This window comes from Oculina patagonica, chromosome 7 (assembly GCF_052425735.1).
Source record: "Oculina patagonica isolate OP01 chromosome 7, crgOcupat, whole genome shotgun sequence".
NCBI classification, from domain to species: domain Eukaryota; kingdom Metazoa; phylum Cnidaria; class Anthozoa; order Scleractinia; family Oculinidae; genus Oculina; species Oculina patagonica.
This window is the reverse complement of record NC_135764.1, coordinates 13,169,744-13,189,859: the sequence shown is the minus strand read 5'-3', so window position 1 is coordinate 13,189,859 and position 20,116 is coordinate 13,169,744. Positions and strand designations below refer to the sequence as shown.

At 37.9% G+C, this 20,116-nt stretch overlaps 2 protein-coding genes and 1 pseudogene across 4 annotated transcripts in view; all 3 read left to right on the top strand.

The window, feature by feature from the left end:
• The window catches only part of LOC144661263 (uncharacterized), a 174,214-nt gene extending 172,717 nt beyond the window's left edge, over positions 1-1,497 (top strand). The window contains exon 3 of the mRNA XM_078521963.1: positions 1,413-1,497. The gene's annotated coding sequence lies outside the window, so the exon portion shown is untranslated. The remainder of the gene's footprint in view (positions 1-1,412) is intronic.
• Positions 1-16,319, top strand: part of LOC144661270 (uncharacterized) — a 58,626-nt pseudogene extending 42,307 nt beyond the window's left edge. The window contains exon 2 of the transcript XR_013572244.1: positions 16,266-16,319. The product of XR_013572244.1 is annotated as an uncharacterized LOC144661270 (transcript). The remainder of the gene's footprint in view (positions 1-16,265) is intronic.
• Positions 1-20,116, top strand: part of LOC144661251 (uncharacterized) — a 107,779-nt gene that overhangs the window by 53,604 nt on the left and 34,059 nt on the right. The window contains exon 2 of one of the 2 annotated variants that reach the window (XM_078521950.1): positions 16,297-19,935. In XM_078521950.1, coding sequence (XP_078378076.1) covers positions 16,297-16,982 — 686 coding nt within the window. In that variant the 3' untranslated portion in view covers positions 16,983-19,935. Of the gene's footprint in view, positions 1-15,133; positions 19,936-20,116 lie in introns of those variants that run through there. The other variant, XR_013572243.1, reaches the window with a different exon arrangement.

Below are 20,116 nucleotides of genomic sequence, written 5' to 3'. Positions count from 1 at the left end.
TTCTTCTTCTTCTTCTTCTTCTTCTTCTTCTTCGATGTTTTCTTTGTTTTCGCGCTTGTTCAATTTTTTCTAACTTTGCAGCAGCTTGTTTGAAGCTTGAAATTCAACCCCTTTTGCAAGAAAAATTCCTAGGTTTAGGGGTGGATTGTTTAGGTGTCTCTCGATAGCGTTACGAAATCCAAGAAGCGATGACCTCGAGTAAAGTTCACCGTCTTTTGTTCGAGCTTCGGCGTAGAATTTACCGAGGTTGTTGTCTGGCTTCTTTGTTGGTCATTTTGTGAAGGCTTTTGGCAATTTTTCTTTCACGGCACCAAGCTGTTGAAAACGCCAGAAAAAATTATTCAGTATGTGATAAGTCTGAGTTGTGTGTGTATTCGCTAGCTATTTTAGTTTTCTGTTTTTTGAATTGCTGTTTGTTTGTTTTGTTTTTTACACGAAAATGTAACTGTGCGTGTTTTATCTAAAATTCCGTACTTAAATAATGTGAAACTCATATTCAAAAACTCAGATAGCCCATTTTGTACTATCTTTCGTGTTTTTCGTTTGTGCTTTCGTTATAATGTCTTCAATTTCGGCCTTGAGTTGTTTACAAATCTTTGGTTGGTTGTTTTGTTGTTAAGCTTACTTTCCGGCTCGGTGTTTTTTTTTTTCCGTAACTTGTACCGAAATTTCACTTTCTATCGCCGTGCAATTCGTGCTGTTAGGAACAGGACGTTTTAAATTAACTGACGCTAAAAGCTCGTTTTCATTCTCGTTTTTCAGGTCAAAGAAGATGTCAGGGTCAAGACAAAACCCGAGAAAGACGTTCGGGAATAGTGGTCGGCCATATTGGGTCGATGGCGTGACATTTCCTCCGTACATCTGGACTCTGATAAAGTACACTGTTTCAGCCAATCAGAGCGCGCGTTATATGAAAACTTAATTATAAAATCATTTACATGTAAGCTAAATATGCAGTCTTGAACATTTTTGACAACTTTCATATTTTTTTGTGCCTTCCGGCAGCATGTTTCACTCTATTGCTTCACAATACCAGTAGCATTTTGTATAAAGACGTGTTATTTACAGAAAGTATGTGAAAAGGAACGTTTGGTGGACAAGTCTCTAAGAATTTAAGGTAAACCGTATCAATTAAATCCTGCAGTGGGAGGGGATGACTATTGATTTGTAAAAACAATAGAGTCCTTTCTTGTGACTGACTCATCACTTACAGTTTTGTGATGTCACATTGTCATAGCAACAAGTGAAACCAAGTTTTTGCCTTCAGTCGCCCCCTTAATTCGTAGCTAATGTGTATTGTAAGATGCTCAGGAACAATACATGCCTTTTTTCTCATGATCTAATGGTATAAAGTTAGATGTCTCTGTTTCCCAGCTGTATTCCTCTTCATGGGTACAGTCTTTGCTTTTCAGTTGTGAGTTGTTTACTTTGCACTTGATGATATTTCAATCTCAGTACATTGTAAGGAAGTTTAAAGACACAAAATAATTTCTTCTTTTTGAGGGGGGGGGGGGGGGGGCTTCTTACCTACCAATTTGCTGCCGTGGAAGGATCATATTTTGCAAACCAGTCCTTACACAGAAAAGCCTATTTTTCACTGGTTTGTTGCATTCAAGGGTCTTTTAAGACTTTCAAATCGTTACAATATTAGCCAAGTCACCTGATCAGAAAACATAAGGAACCATTCATAATTTATGCCAGGGGGTGGGCTGGCAAGAATAAGAGGTGGGTCACGATAAATCCTGGACATTCGGGGGGGGGGGGGGAATGATGTAATCTGCATACAAAGAGGGGGCTATCTTTTTTTATGATTTTTGATTTGGTTATGATTGTTGATTTTTTTAATTTTATTTTTGAGAAATGCTTTTATTGTTATAAGTTCTCTGATATTATAAATGGAAATGTTGAGAGTCTGAAACATAATAGTCACAGCATCGCGAAAATGATGTCTCAATATTACCTCCAGATCGAGTTTGACGAGTTAACTGTATAAGTGGTACCAGACTTTCCTCAGAATTTACCAGTTACCAATTACAAGTTGCAAAATCACTGAGAACAAACATACAAAATACAATACAAAATACAAGCTTTCCGGCAAGTGTACGTACTGAGAAAAGTTTTTTTTTGCATATGGGGTGGGAGAACAGGGGGAGCTACCTATTTTTCACATTACATGTTCATGACTTTTCAACTTTTGTTTGGTTTTCAATGGATCTTGCCAGCCCACCCTCTGACATAAATAATGAATGGTCCCAAAAAACCAAAGCTGAAATGGCGTATAGATCTCAAATTAAAATCAGTGCCATTAGCAAATAAAGAACACCTACACGCTTATGACATACATGGATTTATAAAATTTACATTGTTATAAACGTCATAAACCCCCGTATTTGTGGATTTCCTATGTAATAGCCTTCACAGAAAAAACATTTTAAATGCTTATTATAATTTTTACAAAGCATGTGTTCCCCCAAATAAAATTCGCTATTTTGCCCTTCAAAACGTTCCAAAATCGCTTGCCACTAAATGCTGTCTTCATGCAGCAATTCCTTATCAACTGCTCTGTTCAGATCTAAAGTTAAGAAGCCCCCCCCCCCCCCCCTTTGGGAAGTGTATCTTGAATCATGTTTGTAATTAATCTAATTCTTTTGAACATTTAATTAACTTTTTATGACAACTTTTTTAAGCTTTTAGCACTTGATAGTTTTAATATCAATGGGTTTACCTTTTATTATCAATATTTTTATGGTTCCTCACAGGGCCTCACAGAAATATCACTTTTGTGATGTGAGCCCCCTGTTATTTGTAAATTACATTTATAAGAATTGCAAGCAGTAGTACTGTTATTGTCAACAGATTAGCTTAATGGGTAGACTCTCTGACTGAATGACTACAAGAAAATGGTCAGTCATGTTAAAATGACATTTCATGTGTAATTTGAAAAAGTTTCAGATATTTCAATTTGATGGTGCCCGAAAAGTACAGCTACTGGTCTGTGAACAGGCTCCACAGTGGGATATAGTGCTCAATGATACCAGTCTATCATAAATTTATAAAACTAGCAGTAATCAGCAGATTGGATAAGTTCATTCAACTCTGTAAGTGGCTGGTAGAAAGTGGTAAACACCCTAACTTGACATTTCAATTGCAGTATATTTTCAAAAAGGTTTCAGTGATATTTGACAGTGCATAAAAGCAGAACTACTAGCCTCTGAACAGGCTCCCTAGTGGGGTATAGTGCTCGATGATTCCAGTCTATAATAAATTTATTAAAAAATAGTCGCTTTCTATCAAAATTTTAAAGGAGAATGTAGATATTGTATGAGGGAAAAGGTTAAGAATCCGATCCAAACAACGCGTCGGTCAACGCGTCGGTTAACGTGTCGGCCGACGCGTCGGCCGACAGTCGGCCGACAGTCGACCGACGCGTCGGCAAGTATTTTTCAGTACATGAAAACCGAGGATAAATTGTGCGTCGGTGGTGCGTCGGCGGTGCGTTGGCGGTGCGTCGGCGACTTTTTCTCTTGAAATAAAAGCTTACAATGATTAAGTTTGGTGTTGTCTTTCTCATTATTTAAAATTTCGAAGTCATTTGATTAGTTTTAGCTGCAATAAGTCTGGAAATGATCGCGTGTTTTTCGTCGACGCCATTTTGTTCCGACATCGACCTAGTCCCCACGCTACTTTAACATGCAGCCTGACTGGGCACTAGACAGGTAAGTCGACTTAATACTCGGGTATTATTTAGTTTCGGGATTTATAACATAGAGGGCAAAATTACTGAATGGTGATTGGCTGAGACAGAGGGCATTTTTCCTTAATTTTGGTAATTGCCCCGGGCAAAATTACTTGATCCTGATTGGACAAACAGGAAAATTGCTCGTTTCTGATTGGCTGAGCGCGCTGCACTTCGTTGGCTTCAAGACGGCGGGATTTTGAGCAGAATTTTCAAACACAGCTTTCGCTTGTACATCGATCTTTTCGAAATTTGACTTCAGTTTCCGCAGATATGTGATGAAAATGGTATGGAAATGGGGTGATTACTTGAAACGAAGATCCGAAAGCTGACACAGAAGATTATTACAGTTGAAAACGGTAAAGAAATTGCATCAGACACTTGCGAGTGTGCGACGATTCAAATTCAGATCGGACTACGAGTACGAGATTGAGTACGAGTACGAGTTTTCAAACCAAATTCGTGTGCCTCCTATAATCACTTATCACACCAATCTTATCCCTAACGTTTATTTATGTGTTAGTTAGCAACAGGGAAGAGTTATAGTTTGGGGGATACAATTGCGTAGAAATTCCAAAGTCGTACTCGTACTCGATGTCGTACTCGTAGTCAAATCTGAAGGTCCCTAATTCATTCGTAGCGGACGGCAACTGACATCTCTGTTTCACTTCTGTCATCGCTAAGACTCATCACCAGCAACCCAGGATGTAAAGGAGGACATATATATAGTTTGTTCTGTGAAAGAAGGTCACATTTATTGGACAAATTACTTCTACAAGTTTTTTTGGGGTCGTCGTTTGCTGTTATCTATGTCGAGGACTGACATGTGAAGCCGCTCGTAGATAAAAGCTCCAAAACGTGCAAACAGGTGAATAAACTTAAGCTTACGTTTATATTGAGTGTTCGCTTGTTCAGTCGTTAATAGCTTTTTTATTTTTTCACGAATTTCGTACCTTTCATTGCATACAACTGTCAGCGTTATTCTCTTCCGAACGTCAAGATTTGCTCGATTATGAGGAACGTTTTCGTTTCGCAAGCCAAATTAAGCTTCCCGCTGTACAGAAGTCATTTTTATAGCATCGACAATTTTCAGAAAATTTTGCCCTCTATGTCATAAACAAGTAATCACATGTTTCCTCGTAATATTAAGGATTAATATCACTTGTGTTTTCAGAAGTTTTTCTACAACTTCTGAAAACACGCGTGATATTAATCCTTAATTTTACTCGGCCCCATGCGATTACCTATACAAAAAGTTAAAAACACTCTGGAAACTTCCTAATAAGGTTATTAATTGTTTATGCACTGTTCAGTATAGCTATTGAGCTTGATTTAACTGTTCATTAAACTAATATCATTCAGGTTTAAATAATAACAAAAGAGCGATGATATTGTAGCTAAGAGCAAGCTGCCGGCTAATTTCACTGGCCATGCTGACAAAGGGCTAAAATTTCACTAGAAAACACAAGACTTCGGATAGCTTTGAGGATATAAAGACCAGAAAAGCTGGCTGGGCTTTTTAACAAACCAGCCTAGTTTTTTCTTAGCTACATCCCTGACAAAATAGCCAAAAAAATAAAAGTAAGTAAATGCCTTAGGAAATTTTTGATATAAATTATGTTAGCATAATAAATTCTGCCTTTAGTAATAAGTAAACCGAAATTGTTTGCAGTTACCATGCACTTATTTTATCACAATAATTGTATCCAATTGTAATTACCTCTTATTTGTAGGAAGTGTATTGTAATAACTGTTTTTTAATAGAGTGGTTCAGTTCCACTTGAGCATCGAAAGTAACTCTTGTTTGCTTTGATGTTGCATTGCTGAATGATTGGCTTTAAAATCTTGCACCACTTTCTTTAACAATCAGAAAAGAAACCAAGACGAATCATGACTTGCTCACACACGTTTTCCCGCACTTCATGCTAGCTACATGTTATGTTGTGAGTTTCGATTTGCTTACTGGTCAGATTGTCTGAGTCCTTTGTGATTGGCCAGAGTGATTACTTTGGTTTTGGTTTTACACTACTGTACTCATTTGGAAACTGCTCTAAATAATTTAAATCATAGCTTAATTTCTGAAATAACTACTTATTTTTGTACTAATAAAGTGATAAAAATAAAAAAGGTTGCTGCTGATTTTATTGCATGTTTGAATGGTGTTTTCTCCAGGGAGACGAGTATTTCTCTTTGTTGGCATGTCAACCCTTTGACCGATCAGGCCTTGGTAGGGGTAGGGGAAGGGACTCTGTATATGACACTGAGGGGAGTCCTTGTTATGAATACCCGATTTCCTCCTAGTGCACACCTGCAGGGAATCATGGTAGTTGTATTCATGCGCAAGACCCAGCACCTCTCCCCATATTTTTTTGCTCGCCGCTTTTCGCGTTGTTCCCCAACAAACCAACCCCCTGGAACAGGCTGGTCTCATACTCAGAACCCACCTTACACTTGTCAAGGTTGGATGTGGGATTTAGATACGTGATTGAGCACTCGCTGGCATCTAAATGTGGAACAGCCAACCTTGTTCCCAAGGTCTCTCTTTTTTCCCACTCTCTGGAGCCCTTCTTTTCCTTGCTCCAAAGAACAGGAAGAAGAGAGACCCTGGGAACCAGATTGGGGTACAGCTTCAAAAGACCAAAAATAATCGCATTAAGGCCCTGGTTAAGTGCAAAATTCTCAAATAATTTAGAACCCTGTGGGTACAGTTACATAGTGATTGAAAACCAAGAAGCAATTCCTGAAAACAGGGAATACTATAGTGGCTTATCTGAACTGTGGATTAGAAGGACAAATCATGTCCATATGATACTGTACAGGGAAATGTTCACTCACATGGCATGTATTCAGTAGACTTGCCTACAATTTGAGCACACCTGGGGTCTACAACCACCAAACCGGAAATGAGAAGCGAACGACTTTGAGAAAGTCTATGTATTCAGTTGTTACATACTAGTATGATCACAGGCGGCCCAGGCGTTGTTTGCGATCAATGTGACATATAATGTACGTATAGCCGATTGCGTAACTCTGGTTCAGCCATTTGAGACGATGTATGACAAAACTTTCAAAAATTGCTCTAAATACCACATTGTGAGCCAATTTTGTTTCAATTATTTTCCACATGTAGTATTTAGAGCAATTTTCGAAACATTCTCATACATTGTCTTACGGCTGAAAACATAACGCAATCACCAACATCAATATGTCATGTTGATCAAATACAACGTCTGGGCCACCTGTCGTATGACATTAGTGAGCCATTATTATCATCAACACTTCTCACAGTATGAAGCATTACCACTGCAAGACTCATAAGACACCCAGCTGGCGTGACACTCCTCGTATAACTTTAATCTACAGTATTGTTCTTTAGTGAGAAAGTGCTGTTAAAGGAAAATTTGCCGAAAAGAAGCTGATTTTTATTATCCAATAAAATAATAAGTGATCACTCCTGAGAAATGTCACATGTTACTAGGCAACCATTCCAACACAAACTGAAATCTCAGTCAATTGTCAAGAACCAAGTAAGTCTTGCAAGCTCCAACAAGATGAACTCCAGTGTAACAAACAGGTTAATTTGTGGAATCCACGACAAAATAAATTCTTACTTGCTAATGAACAGATATGGCTTTGGTTTTATGCTTGCGGACACAACGAAAAATGAGGAAATCACACGTTTCTTATTTAAGTCAACTAACATGGGAAATTTGTTCCCGTCCATTTGGTCAATGTATGTTGTCAATATTCTGCCTGACTATGAGAAGACAGCCACTATTTAAAGATATATATGGGCTATTTACCATGCCCAGTGTTTTTGGTTGCACTGCAATAACCACATATAAGGGAAATGGTCAAAACTATTGTACTCAGATAGGACCCACAACTCTGCAAACAGACAGGTGTACCCCCCTTCCTCACCTTAAAAGATGGTGTCTTGTTTGTATAGCCCCCACTCTATCTGGAGTAGAATCAGATTCAAACCTCCTTGTGCCATTTCTCTAGCAATGCAACCTTCATGCACACCTAATATGAAAGTCTCAACTAAAATTTTAAGGCCAATAAATTTTGACCATTTGGCTAATCAGACAGGTGGTATCTCGCATAGCCCCCCTACCCCTACAAAAGGTGGGTCCTTATCGAATACGCTTGTTGTGACCACTTCCCTAAGCTAGTCAGAATGATTTGGATGAAAGATTGCAGTAGCTAGTCTCTTGCAGACATTTTTATCAGCGATAGCAGTAATACAACAGAACATTAAGAGATATTATGTTGTAAGGTTGCTGTGTTTGTGGTCACGTCAACATCTCACAGGGACATTTCAGTCCACAGAGCCACATTCATCCGGGCCCTCCTCTCCCTCACACCCACAGGCTTTGATTTGTCTCTTTTAACTGGCCTCTTCCACAGCTGGTTTTAGTCCTCTGATGGTCAGATCGTAAACAACTTCTTCAATTTTCTTGAGGTCATATTTGAGACCACAAAACTTCTTTCTGAGAGAGTCATTTTTAAGATTTAACAGTCTGAAGCCAGCGTCTAGCTCAGCTACAAATGCAGCTATTTTGTAAGGTCGGCCGTAATCTGCTGAGGTTACACTGTTCACTGCAAACCGTGACTGGAAAAAAAAAAGAACAGTCAAACAATATGCTATAACATTTGGTTAATATCCAATAAATGTGGATTGTAGTAGTTTACTATGCTCTCAATATCTCTGAGAATACGGTACTTATCAGCATTTACACTGTACTAGTAATATTAATTGTAATTTTACAGTATTGTAGTAGCAAAAAATGTCAGATTTTGAATATTTATAAGTAAAGGTCTTCGTCCATTCGTCCGCCCATCACTCTGTCCCTCCATTTGTCTGTTCATCAGTCCATCCGTCCATCCATCCACCCAAAATATATATAAAAAATACGATAGAAGATATCATTATGCACTATTTTTTAGAACATCCAGGCCGGAAAAAATAGCTGTCATGGTTCTTGGCCAATAGGGTTCTCCAAACTAATCAGAACTGGTAGAGCCATTGTTCAGTTCATTAATTTAGCAATTAATTTTGTTTGATAACCCTTTCTTTGTCATTTCCATTGTGGTAACTTGCAGGGGGGTGGATTGGGTGGCTAGCCACCCCCTTGATCCACCAGAAAAATGAAAATAAACATATTAAAATAGAAAATAAGGACAATGTCCATCCACCTTTCATAGTCAGGCGGCCGTTCAAAGTTAAGGACGGCCATTTTTTCCAAAATAGGAGATTTTCGACAGCCTGTTTTACAAACTTCTGGCTTAATATAACAAAACATGAGTTTTCTTATCATTTTTCCGCATCGAAGCGATTTCACAAGTAAGCAAAGTCGCCAAAGTTGTCCCAGGCCACTTTGCCAAAGGCTAAAAATTTCCAGGCACGTGGGTGAGCAAACAACGCATATCTGTTCTTTCCTGCATGTCAGTTCGTGGCCTGTCAACTTTAAATTTCAATCCATGTTCATTTCATACGAACTAGACTTTTTCTCCGATATATATAACTCATTAGGCCACCGCGCCTCCCACGGAGCAATCTTTAGCCGCAATGGTATTAAGATAAATTTGGTCTCGGGATTAAAAGGAAAACCAACTAAAAGATGTTATAAGCGAGGGTTATCACATTAGAGGGACAAAAAAAGTAGCGGATTCATGGAAGCATAAGCCTCCAACACCGACATTCTTTTGGCTGGTCACGCAATCTTTAACGACGTTCGTTGGGGAGGAAAGATTGCGTGACGAGTCAAAAGAACGTCTGCGTTAGAGGCGGAAAGCATCTATTGAGCGCCTGAAATCAAATCACCGCCTCAAATCGTCATGAGGTTTGAATTTGGACAAGTAATAGAAAGTTTTCACTTGAGTGTTGAAAGTGATTGACGATTGCTTTGGTTTTGCGATTTCTTCGCCTTGTGACTGGTTTAAAGAAACTCGCGCCACTTTCTCAGCCAATCAGAAGTTAAACTAAAAGCAATCGTGATTTGCACGCGTACGTTTTCCCGCACTTCGTGCCGGCTACATGTATTTGCTTCGTGTTATGATTGGTTCACTGGATTGTCTGCGCCTTTTATTTGTGATTGGCCAGAGTAATAACTTAGGTTTTGGTTTTACGACACTCAATCGAAAACCCAAAAACCGCTCTAACAAAGAAATCTGAAGAACAATTTGCTAACCGGGCCAGAAAAATACATAAGTGTGATCGGGAATTTTAGAAGACCCGGTGTATGATTTTGCTTTTTGGTCCATGTCAACTATGGAATTGATAAATAACGGAAACCCGTCTGTCAACGCGAGATGCATAGCGGCGAATAAACCATTCCAAGGTGATTTTATCTCTTAAAATGATGCCTGGTTCACGAACAGTTGCTAGGAAGTTATGGCTGGCTTATGACTACTGTGTCAGAAGCAACACCCATCCCCATTTTGTTTCGCTTTGCGTCTCATTGCGTCTTTCTATTAAAACCGTTTTACTTTTTACTTCGAGGTACATATTTTCATTTTTATTGGTGTCCCGTGTGTTTGAAACAAAAAGAAATAAAACATTAATGGAGGTTGGAAACCAGACCTCATACCAATAAATTTTTGCACAGGTTTAATTTGTTTCATTGGGGAGTCCTTTAAGAGTTTTAGATCATGGCCATATTGAACAATTCACGTGACCAGAACAAAAAGCCCTAAAACTCAAAAGGCGTACAGATTTGAAAACTACAATCAGTGCCAAAAGATAAAAAACGTCCACATTCTTTAATGTGAAGTATCTTTTTATAAAAGTCGAATTTTAATAAAAGTTGTGGCGTTATAAACACTCGTATTTACAGACTTTCTTCAGTAGCGTTTCTTTCTTTCGTGTAAACGGTAATCACATGCTTTAGATTATAAAGAAGGCCATGTTATCTCTGATTCGTAAAGCAAAATCGAAACTCTACCTTCCTTCCTCTGAGTTTTAGGGACCGGTCATTATTTATGTAGAGGGGGGAGGGAAAAATATGTTGGAAAGATCAAAATTTCTGTAAGGCCCCCCCTCCAGGCCATGTAAGTAGCAAGTGACCCCCCCAGGGCCCTTCTTTATTCAATATTTACGTGATGACCCCCCCCCCCCCCCCACCTCATATCTCCCTTTATATGCCTCAAGTAATTTATTATTAAATGCATGTTACATACAATCTTAATTGCACACTTGTTCTAATGCAAAAAGGCTGGATCAACACTTGGTCAACCAAGGCTTCTTTGCTATGGATACTTGTCCAGCAATAGGGCAAATTTTTGGATGAGTTATGTGTATAGTAAACATACCTCTATTATTAACTCCTTAACTTTGGAAAAGTGGTAGTTTTTACAAATTATGCTCTCATGGTGAACACAAATGTAATATCCATGCAAAATATAATTCCTTTCCAATGATTTTCCTAAAGTTGTAAAGGGATTACTTTGAATTCTTGTTGTCATAAATATCATGTTTTATTACTTCTTGGGCTATTGCAGTGATAATCATTTTGTAAAAAGAAAATAATTTCAGTCAAACCAGATCTGATTAAAGCAGATTATAAAGGTCTGGTTTCTTTATTAACTAAAATTAATTTTAAGATAACAATGGAGTTTAGAGTGAAAACAGTATTTCTGTAAAATACAAATCACTAAAGTTGTACATAATAGTAGAGTTTAAACAAAAGAAAACAATAGAAATAGCATAAAATTGTACAATTTAGCATCTCACTGTTTCACATATGGTGTTTGCACTGTTCTATTTAACTGTTTTACCCACCTCAAACTGCTTTTCTCCCCCCTAAACTTCTTTATAAAAAATTTTAGCGCCCCCCCTCTTGCCACTCTGAAATAGCCTTGACCCCCCCTTCTTTTTTTCCCTCCCCCCCCCTCTACATAAATAATGACCGGTCCCTTAGGGCGCTGAGTTTAAATTCTAACGCGCGGTTTGAGACTGGCACTAGTTATACACGCGCAATAATGTATTCTTTTCAAAGCCACCCAAATAATAATAATTCACCATTTAGTGTTAAAATAAGCTCAAAAATCGTCTGCCACAAAATACAGTCTAAAGGAATCCCTTAGCAACCACTCTGGATCTGTAGTTTAGAGTCTCCCTCCTTAAAAGAGTAGACTGTCCACAGCCTCTCGATTTTTCAACCCAAAAAAGCAAACGAAAGCTCATCGATCGAAAAAACACGAAAAAATAGAGGGCTGTGAACAGTCTAATAAAAGAGCCAAAAGTCTACCAAAAATAAACAACAACAATTGACAGCATTTATTTTTCGACTTTATTTTTTCGTCATTTTTATGTTCTTGTCACTGGGAGGAAATCAATTGTTCTGCCTTTTAGAATAAAAAAGGCTTCCCTGGATTGAGTCTCGGTTGGAAACAATTTTTCAATGGGGATTAATTGTACAAAAATTTTATCATTCTAAGTTGTATCGGTCTCTGCTTTTCAATTCAGTTTTCTGTGTGTTAAAACGATTAGATCACTATTTATCCAACGTATACCGGGATATCGTAGACGGTTGCTTTCTTGTACATTTAATTGCTAATAATAAAGTGTCTGTTAATCCGAAACAGAAGAGTTCTCTTTGCTGTCTCAAGCCCCCTCCCCAACATGTACGATAAACTTTTTTTGGCTTCAAAAATAACAACTGTTGTTATTCAAAAGACTTTTAAGGTCTTCCCCTCGACGCGCGAGATCTCCACGCAAGCGTTCAAAGTCCCCACGTGGCCGGTTCAGGTCTCCACGCAGAAGAGTCGAATCTTTTGAACTAAAACGTTCCTACTCTTTGAGGAAATAGTAAAGAAACCATCTTGAACAACCGAAGAATGCATCATTGTTACAAGACTTTATTTGGTCTCGGTCTTGCTTTATTCCATTTTTTTATACAAATGCAGAGAATACAAAGATTTTTGTTTAATTAACTGCATGATGAAATTCGGTTGTTGCGAGCCGTAAACATTGACCTCGAAGTGCGTATTATATAACTATGCGAATTACTAGAAATGTTAGTAAATTTACATTATTTATACTCGCACACGTCGTTTGGAAGTCTAAGATGTTGTTATTATTAGGTTGTTGCCAAGGTAACTGAACGACTCAAACTCTGTTTTTTAAGCGTCACGTGATGGACAAGGTTTGATAAAAAATGCACACTGCTACAAAAATATGTTTCGCCCTGCCTCGTCCCCAGGCGTCCTCGTCCTTGGTCGTGCACGGTTCGCTTGGTGTTGTGGGACTGACGTGCACGGTTCGCTTGGCGTTCTGGGCCTGATGCGGACGGGGAAGCGGACGCCGCTCCGCGGCTCGCTCCCTAACCATCAATCCCCGCGCTCCCTGTTTTCCCGCCTTACCGCCTCAACGTCCGGCCAATCGGCGCCTGGGGACGAGGCAGTGTTTCGCCAATATTGTAAGTGTAGCTAAATCGTGAGCTTTTAAATCAAAACTTGTAGCGCAGAAAGAAAAAAATGTCCACTTCACAATCACAGTCCTCGATAAGGCAAAACACTCAACTCCAGAAGTAGACACTCAATCAGACCTTATTATCATTTCTCCATGAAAACTTTGGTGTTTATCTTTTCTGTTCATTGGAGTTACAACGCCGCTGTAATCAATAGCTTTGTCATTTGGTAGAAAACAGTTTCAAATTAAGTGTTTTACTTGACGATTATGTGATCGATTTTATTGTAACAGCCGTGTTTAAAGCTTAATCATGAACTTTTAAATCAAAACTTGTAGCGCAGAAACAAAGAAATATCAACTACACAATCACAGTCCTCGATAACACAAAACACTCAACTCCAGAAATAGACACTCAATCAGACCTTATTATCATTTTTCCATGAAAACTTTGGTGTTTATCTTTTCCGTTTATTTGAGTAACTGAGAATGATTGTCAAAGATTAAAAGATTTAGAAGAAATTTACTGTCCTTTAGGAAAATTATCCTACAAACAATAAAAAACAGTTCATATTTAAAATCTGTTGCCTAAGACCCAATCCTGTTTGAAAACAAACTTAAAGTCCTTGAGATAATTGACGCAATATCCTGCTATGGTTCGACAGTTTCTTCAAGGTCATTAATGGATTTGGAAATGAGTCGCAATGCCGCACTAAGCGTCTTGACACAGAAAGATTGTTCGAAAATTATGCCCGTTCAATTCAGCTCTGCGCCGTAAAGCCATGCAATAAATACAAGTACACAAACATATTCGCTCCACAGAAACCCTTCTATAGTTCTCAATGATCGTTTGCTTGTGCTGGTAACTGTTTAATCGCCTGCGGCAAACGAGTGGTAAAACGTGATCAAAGACACATCTGACTATGAGATATGTGTGTGCTGGGGGAAAGGGGAGGTAATAAACTACAGTACTTTGATTTTAGTGAAGACATGAAATTCCTGTATAGTTATAGATACCAAGTCACTAAAAAGAATAACAAGACAGATATGTATACTTTTTTATATCAGGCCAATATGATGGCGTCATTCAGTCTGAGGGGCTTGGAGTGTTTATCATGTTATGACTTCGTTAGTTGAAACAATAACTGCAAAATTGAGAAATTATTAACACTGTATGTTCTGGTATATACATGTATCATTAACATGTTCAACCTCACTTGAGCTCTCAATGCCACAAAACCGCAGTTTTTCTTTTTTCTCAGTCAGTTTGTCCGCACAGTGGATTAACATTTCTATTACAGATTCTGTGTGTGTCACTCAAGTCGGAGAATCTGCTGTTATAATGACGTCTCGCACTTCAACATTTCATGCAGATTTGGAATAACGATGAACCTTGTCTATACATGTATTCATTCCACTATATTCTCATGAACAAACTTTATTTTAAACAAAATAAAACTGAAAATAGCACGGAGTAACTTGATCTCATTTCCCGAAACTTTCCCGCGCATTTTGCGCCACTGCTTGTCACGTGAGGTCTGATACTGTTTCATATTTACTGTGCCTTTGACACAGTAAATAATACATAAAGCTCTTATCGAACATAAACGACTTAATTCCTTTGATTTATTGTCAGCGGGATTTCGGTTTTCGGATGTGTTAAGTTACAATGCACCGTGGAAACAAAGTACAGCTGAAACTCGCATTACACCCTTTCATGGAATTCAAGGATTTGTTTGTATTTAAAACTGTTTAAAAAACAAAACAAAATTCAAAAATCTAAATAAATTTATTGACAACAGATATTGCAATTATTTTATAGAATTTGAATCGAAAGTATTTTTCTACTATTTTTTTCCGGACTTAGTGAAAGGATTAAAGCTAAATCGTGATTAACATCACCTATAAATTTATTATTTGTATGACAGGCATTCTTTCACTACTTGAGACAAAATTCCCGCTCTCATTGTTTTCATAGCTGTTAAGAGGCTGACAAACATTACGTCAGCAAAAGTTATTATTCACTCTTGTAAGGCACTGGACTAGAACTTAGTTCTTTGTTCCGAAATCTAATTTGTAGGCAAAACTTTGAGGAATTTGTTCATTTCGTGTACAACGCCGCTACAATCAATAGCTTTGTCATTTAACAGAAAACAGTTTCAAAGTTTTTACTTGACGATTATGTCTTCGATTGTAACAGCCGTTTTCAAAGCTACCATAGGCTTGCTTGTGAATAAAGGCAGAGATAAGGCTGCGGAGAAGCTGAAAGATGGCGATGTAACAGATCAAAAATTTCGTGGATTAATCGTGCGTGAAATCGACGATATCAAGTCCAAGTTGGATGGATTATCAAAGAAAGATTTGCTAGCAAGTATTAGCTTCTTTAAAGAAGGAATTGAGCTACTTTATGAAGTTTTTGATAATGCAAGGTCTAAAAGCGAGTACGGCGCGGTAGCTACACAAGCGGCTTGTGCTGAAGCATTTCCTCTCGCGGAAGAAATGAGAACCTTGGAGCTTACTGACCTGGATGAATCAGCTGCAAAGGCGCTTTCCAACGCAAAAAAGAGGTTCAAAAAAGCTCGTGAAAAAGCAACAGAAGCCTTTAATAATGAAGCACTGGAAATGTCTGATCGCATTCAAGCAATGCATTACCGAGTTATGGCGACAATACTAGAAGACGTAGACAATCCCGCGGTCGCACTTAGACCATGTAGAGTGTGCATTGATGAACTTAACTCTTTGTCAGCAGTTCAGAAAAGTTTTGATGTTCAGCTCAAGAAAGGCATTCAGGCAGTAAGGGGCTTGCAGTTTATAGGTAAGGACGAACGCAGGAAAATCATTTCCAGTGTCTGTCACGTGAATCGTGTCATCTACGATGTCACGCAAACAGTCGGCAAAGAATTATCCTTCTGGGTCTGGCCTCGTGTTGATATCGGAGAAGACAAAGTTGATCCATTGCGTGATAAGAGGCTCACTAAAGTTCTGCGTAAACAGGGCATGGAGCATTGTTGTGTACCAAGGTCATTTGGTCAGGAGGGTGAAGAGGAGCACAAGCTGAAGGAGTCGCTGGGTATCGCTACAAACTCCAGCGGACAATTCATCGTAGGAGACTTAAAGGATGGTAACGTAAAGGTGTTTGACAGTACAGGAACATTTATGAGTCTTTTCAGTCTCCCTAAAGATGACGTGGATACAAAGTTATATGTTCTTGATGTAGCCACAGACATGAATGACTGTATCTATGTTTTGGTCGGATTGAAAAAGCCTGGAGCGAGAGATGAGAACGTTGTTTACGAATTTAACAAAACCGCTGACCTGCATCACAAGTTTCCTGTGAGTGGAGAGAGGGACTGGGGCAGACTGACAGTCACCGACAGTGGCAAAGTACTGGTACTGAGGTTACTGAGGTATGATAATAATGTGGTTGATGTGTATGAGACTACTGGTCAGTTTGTTCGCTCGTTTGGTGAAGACGTATTGAAGCTTTATACGCATGATATCACTGCTGCTAATGATGGCCGTGTTATGGTAGTGGACAGGGATGATGACTGTGTTTACATATTCAGTGAACATGGCGACCATCTTAACAAGTTTAAACTCCAAGGAAGTTATTGGTGTCCTAGAATTGCATTTCACCGGGCAAGTGAACATGTTGTCATCGCTGGTAAAGAACCAGAGAAAGATCACCTGCATGTGGAAGTACACACCAAAGATGGCGAGTTTGTGCGCAGCACTCAAATCCATGATGAACGGATTGGTGGCGTAAGAGGGATAACAGTGACTACTGAGGGACGCATTGCTGTAGCTTGTAAAGGAAAGGTACTTGTTATTTGAAAAAATTGATGCCGGGGTGCACAACTGATATTTTAGAATAATGTATTAAAAATGATGTTATGAAACAAGAAGCATGAAACCTTTAAGTGTGTAAAACAGATAATAATAGCAATGTAATAATGGCATGGATGTTGTGTATACATAAATCCTAAAATACTAAGTTAAAATGAGTTTCTCCTCATAATATAAAATGATGTTTTAAAAAAGTTAATGCGGTCTTGAAAATTTTTGAGAACTTTCATATTTTTTGTGCCTTCCGGCAGCAGGCCGAACACTTATAAATTGCTTCACAATAGCAGTAGCATTTTGTATAAAGAATGTGGAAAGGAAAGTTTGGTGGACAGGTCTCTAAGAATTTAAGTTAAACCGTGTCAATTAATTCCTCCAGTGGGAGGGGATGACTATTGATTTGTAAAAACAATAGAGTCCTTACTTGTGACTGACTCATCACTTACAGTTTTGTGAGGTCACATTGTCATAGCAACAAGTGAAACCAAGGTTTCGCCTTCAGTCACCCTCTTTACACTCTTGCTATAGTGTATTGTAAGGCGCTCAGGAACATGCCTTTTTATCACGATCTAATGGTATAAAGTTAGATGTCTCTGTTTCCCAGCTGTATTCCTCTTCATGGTTACAGTCTGTGTGAGTTGTTTACTTTGTATTTGATGATATTCGAGTCTCAGTATATTAAATACATGAAGAAGGCATAGACTATTATAAAAATCCGTGAAGACGTTCGAAGACAAAATAATTTCCTCTTTTAAGAAAAGGGAGGGGGGGGGGGGTCTTCTTATCTACCAATTTGCTGCTGTGGAAGATTTTCAACCATCATAAATTATTTGTAAACCAGACCTTACACAGAAAAGCATTTTTCACTAGTACTGTTGCATTCAACAGTTCTCCAAGACTTTCAAATCATGGCAATATTTGACAAGTACAGTAACTTGACCAGAAAACAACAAAAAAAAAAACAAAGCTGTAAAAGTTATGGCATATAGATCTAAAATTTAAATCAGTGAAAGTCAGCAGATAAAGAACGTCTGCATGCTTATGTCACACATGGATTTATGAAATTTGCATTGTTATGAACATTATGACATAATAATCATATTTGTAGATTTTCTATGTAGTAGCCTTTCCTTTTTACGCGTAAAAGGTAATAATTTTCCATGCGTTTGATCATAAAGAAGGCTATGTTATCTCTGATTCAAATAAGAAAAATCGGAAGTATTCCTTCTTTCCTACACGTTTTTAGGGATTTTAATCCTAACACGCAGTTTGGGACTGGAACTCTTCACACACACACAATGATAATTTTTACAAAGCCAAGTTCCCCAAATAAAATTCGCTATTTTTTCCTTTCAAAACACGCCAAAATCATGATATATCGCTTGCAACCAAATGCTGTCTTCAGCAATTCCTTAGCAACTGCTCTGTCCAGATCTATAGTTGAGAAGCACCCCCCCCCCCCCCCCCCCAAGCAGTGTATCAAAAATCATGTTTTTAAATAATTCTTTATATTTGTAACATTTAGTTCACTTTTTATGATTTATCATAACTTTTTTAGCTTTTAGCGCTTGATAGTCGGTTTTTATATATGATCAATGTTTAATTTTTAACCTTTTATTATTGCCATTTTTATCAATTAATATTTTTGTGTTTTCTCACAGGGCCTCACAGAAATATCACTTTTGTGATGTGAGCCCCCTGTTATTTGTAAATTACATTTATTAAACTTGCTAGCAGTTATTGTCAACAGATTAGCTCAATGGGTAGACTCTCTGAATGAATGGCTAAAAGAAAATGGTCAGTCATGGTAAAATGCCATTTCATGTATTAATTTGAAAAAGTTTTGCGAATAATTTTTCAATTTAATGGTGTCCTAAAAGCACAACTGCTAGTCTGTGAACAGGCTCCATAGTGGGATATAGTGCTCAATGATACCAGTCTATTATAAATTTATAAAACTAGCAGTAATCCTCAGCAGAAAACTGAGCAGATTAGATAAGTGCATTCAACTCTGTGAGTGGCTGGTAGAAAGTGGTAAACACCCTAACTTGACATTTCTATTGCATTATAATTATTTTCAAAAAAGTTTCAGTAAATAAAATTTAAATATGTTTTATGCTTTCAACATGCAGATCCAGATCTTTGGAAGACAAGTGTAGTGTCAAAAATTCAATTTAATTGGACAAATATTGACCAAGTTATGGCACTATGTGCCAATTGGCACTCTTAGGGGTTAAAGGGTTAAAAGCACGACTACTAGCCTCTGAACAGGCTCCCTAGTGGGGTATAGTGCTCAATGATTCCAGTCTATTATAAATGTATAAAAAAATTAAGTCACTTTCTATCAATAATAATTATTTTGAAGGAGAATACATATATTATACATGTATCAGCAATTTACAGTGTTGTTTGACAGTAAAGCTTTTGAACTTGAGTTAACTATTCATTAAACTCAGTACAGTCTTGTATAAAGAATAACAAAATAGCCAAAAAATAAAAGTAAGGAAATGCGTTAGCCGGCGCGGGAATTAATAATAATGTCAGCATAATAATTTCTGCCTAATTGGCAGTTAATAAACCATAATTATTTGCAATATAACCACTTATTTTATTATAATAATTGTAGCCAATTGTAGTTACCGGTACCTCTTATCTGTATGAAGTGTATTGTAATAACTGTTTTTTTATAGAGCAGTTTCCACTTGAGCATTGAAAGTAACTCGCAGTTGTTTAGGTTTTGCATTGCTGCGCCAAGTGACTGGCTTAAAAATCTTGCACCACTTTCTTTACCAACCAGAAGAAAAAACCATAAACCAATCATGACTCTCTCACACACATTTTCCCGCACTTCATGCTAGCTACATGTTATGCTGTGAGTTTTGATTGACTTACTGGTCAGTGGTCTAAGCCCCAGGGGAGGTACTTTGGCTTGTAAATGACGGGGATGATGGCAAGTATTCTTTTGGGTGACTTAATTTAAATAGGGGATTTCTTTGGGTATAAAAAACGAACTAAAGTTCCTTGGCGCGTCCTTGGTGTATCTATGGTATGATGCATAAACAAACATGAGAGTTCAATTTTTTTATGATTCTCTTTGAAATATGTTAATGCCCCTTCAGGCAATT